Raw genomic sequence first — 3,136 nt, forward strand, 5'->3', positions numbered from 1 at the left:
AACATCAAAACAGAGCAGTACCAAGAGGGAGGGAAAAAGAGGTAACTAAGTCCTATGAAAGACTGAGTGTGAGGCAGAATCACCACCAGAGCAGGTACAGGAAAAGAAATAAGTGATAGCACAATTGCCTGTCCTACCGCCTCAGGTCCCAAGGTGCCATCAGAATCCTCTCCATCACATTACATCTTTGTAGGTTACACTTACCTTTTCATTATCCTATAAATAAGCTTAGTAAATTCTGAACAACAGTTCAAATATATGAACACAATATGATTACTGCAAACCATGAAGTGACTAATGAAAATGCTCATACAGCACTGCAAGAGCTGTGGTACAAACAACAAAAATGCCCACATCCCATGTAGCATAACTATTTAGGAATAAATCATTATCTGTGTTAAGAAATGTTTATTATCCAATATAAAAATGAATTTTTCACCTAAATATTTTGTCTCTCAAGTGAAAAAGGATGATATGAGGGATGACAACCTTCTCTGATCACATACAGCCGTAATTGATACAATCATCACTCATGGACAGAGCCTATTCTTTCACTTCGGCAGCATTTTGCACTCCATTTTTCAAAAACTAGCCCAACTCCTATTGTCTTAGCTTTATGTTCCTACCTCCAATGGCAACTTTGTAAACCTAATTTTCAAAGGCCTTCCAAAAAACTGTGCACCCACTTCTGACACACGCAATTTGAACAGTTCACCATGCAATTGCTTAACTGGGGTATGAAAATGGTTGCATGTGCAAACTACTGAGGCAGTCAGGAAATGTGATCTTGGAACAATTTTAAGACCAAAGTGAGTTTTAACAGCTTAAATTAGGAACAGACAGAGAGGAGAGATACAGTATAAATTGCAAGGGCCACATTTTTGAGTCAGCATCTGAATTTGCACCTGCATGTGTTTCATGAGCACCTATCTCAGCACACAAGATCAATATCTGAGAGAGTAATAGAACATCTGTTTGAATTGGGTACTTTGGAGTTTAAGGAGAGGGTACGCTCAACTCTTCCACCCTTGATTTTCCTCTCCACCTTCTATATGTTGGAGAGTAGGAGCTAAGGATTCCCAAACACTGATGCTTGAGAGAGACCCTTCAGAAAGAATTATAATTCACCTACATTTGAGTTATTTCCATCTCTTCCCCAGAAAACTAAAGATTCAAAGAACTGAGTTAGATTTATTGTGCCAACTCCTCAGGGGTGATGAGCACCTACAACACCCACTGAGTTCAAAGGAAGGTGCAGAGCTCAGCAACCATGAAGATTTAGGCCAGAATGTCAGATCGCTCTGCATGAGAAGGAAAAAAAGTTAGATCCTTAGCTCAAAATGGCCAGTTATATCACTTCTAAAGAGTTGTGCAATGAATTTAAAACCTGACTTTTTGGATAGTTACAACTTTTTCTCATTGAAACTCATGAAAGAATATATTCAGCTGAGCTACACAAACCTATTTTTAGGCCACATTCACTTCTGGGCATTTACACGCTACGTGTACCAAACTAAAATATAACTTTACATCCTGTTGAGGAACTACAAAGGGGATTGATTTTGCAGGGTAAAGTGCTGAGATGTTCACATGTGAAATGATTTTTAGTCTTTATCAATGAAAGAAACTCATTGTTTCTGAATGTTTGAATCAAGGATGGTCAAAGTGTAGCTCAATGTGGTCTGCTGCCATGTTCCTTTAGAGTAAAATGCGTAGTTTACACACAATGGGGAGTATTGCTTGCTAGGACCTGTCTTGATCTGGACCAGCATTGCAAGCTTGGACCCCTTGTCCTCAGAGGCTGCACTTCTTCACTGAAATGAGGACTACAATCTGCTCCACTGTATTCAAGTTAGGTGAGTCCCTTCAACTCTTGGCAAGTAGTCAGCATGGACATCAACTGGACAAAGTTTGGACACCTCTGCCATAAACCGTGTTGAAACTTGAATATGCATCAATTCAGTTATATTTATCTTTCCCTCCTTAATTTACAGTCTCCAATCCTGTCAGATTATGTACTTACCACTTTCAGTCTCAGAAGATTTTTTCACTGAGTTACCTGAACTGTTGCTCTCGCTTTAGAGCAACCAATTTTTGTCTTTCTTCCTCTCTCTTCTCTCTCAGCACCTTTGCTCGCTCTCTCATTTTTGCTTCTCTTTCCAGCATGGTTTCTTCCATTGACTCCATCTCAGTGAAATAGCTCTTTTCTTCTGCTTCCAGAAGTGCCCGAAGCCTAAAAGGAAGAAAATATTTCAACAAAAGCTAAATAATTCTGTCTGTTGAATGCTGCAGCTTTAGTACATTTACTATGAGATTATCAGATTGAAAGTTTTTAGTTAATCTTGTCCAACAGAATCTATGCTCAGAAGTGTGTGTGTGTGTGTAATCTATTATACACAATTCATGAGAGACAAGTAGCTGCCTCAATCATTTTCTTATCTGATGGCATGTCAGTTTAGCACACTGACAAAGCAATAGATAAATCTCTATGGACATTTGGGGCCCACTCAAGCATTGGTATGAAAGGTAGTTACGCCACTGAAATTCTGATAATCACCCAAGAATGGATGGACCCTTGTGCATCTCTGCCAGATCTGTTTCTCTAAAAGATGAAGCAGTTAAAATAAGCTGCCACTTTCAAACCAAAAAGAGAGTCAGGGCACTGTTCAGAGATCAAATCCTTGGAAACCTGCCTAGCCAATGATTCTTGGAATTTAATTTATTTTTAAACATTATACTGTGTGAAAAGCACGTGGTTAAATGACATTTAGGCCAAAATATGACATACTTCAGAAGTGTTGTAATTCACTCTGGAATTAATGGATCTTAAAGAAGTAGGGAGCAAGTCTACTGCCATCTTGTGGAAGCCAACAGTACAAAAAAAAATCAATGCTAAAGTAGACAAAAGACAAAATTGGAGCTCAAGTTCTCATTGTAAAAAGTGAAAAACAAATACAACCCAAATGAGTTGTTCTCCAAGGGAGTCCCTTTCAGAGTTGGCATCACAAACCCTAGCTCTGGGGTCGGCTCAAAATGCTGCACCTCAATATCGAAGGAAGTTCAGTGGCCAAGAGGAATGTCTTCCTCCAGTTGGCTGTAGAAAACAAAGCACTCATCATCTTGCTTCTGGAAAATC

General features: G+C 39.1%; 1 protein-coding gene across 1 annotated transcript in view; it reads right to left on the reverse strand.

Moving 5' to 3' along the window:
* CFAP53 (cilia and flagella associated protein 53) overlaps window positions 1-3,136 on the reverse strand; it is a 39,993-nt gene that overhangs the window by 25,322 nt on the left and 11,535 nt on the right. The window contains exon 3 of the mRNA XM_032768187.2: window positions 2,060-2,233. Coding sequence (XP_032624078.1) covers window positions 2,060-2,233 — 174 coding nt within the window. The remainder of the gene's footprint in view (window positions 1-2,059; window positions 2,234-3,136) is intronic.

The sequence above is a fragment of the Chelonoidis abingdonii genome, chromosome 6, assembly GCF_003597395.2.
Source record: "Chelonoidis abingdonii isolate Lonesome George chromosome 6, CheloAbing_2.0, whole genome shotgun sequence".
Classification (NCBI taxonomy): domain Eukaryota; kingdom Metazoa; phylum Chordata; order Testudines; family Testudinidae; genus Chelonoidis; species Chelonoidis abingdonii.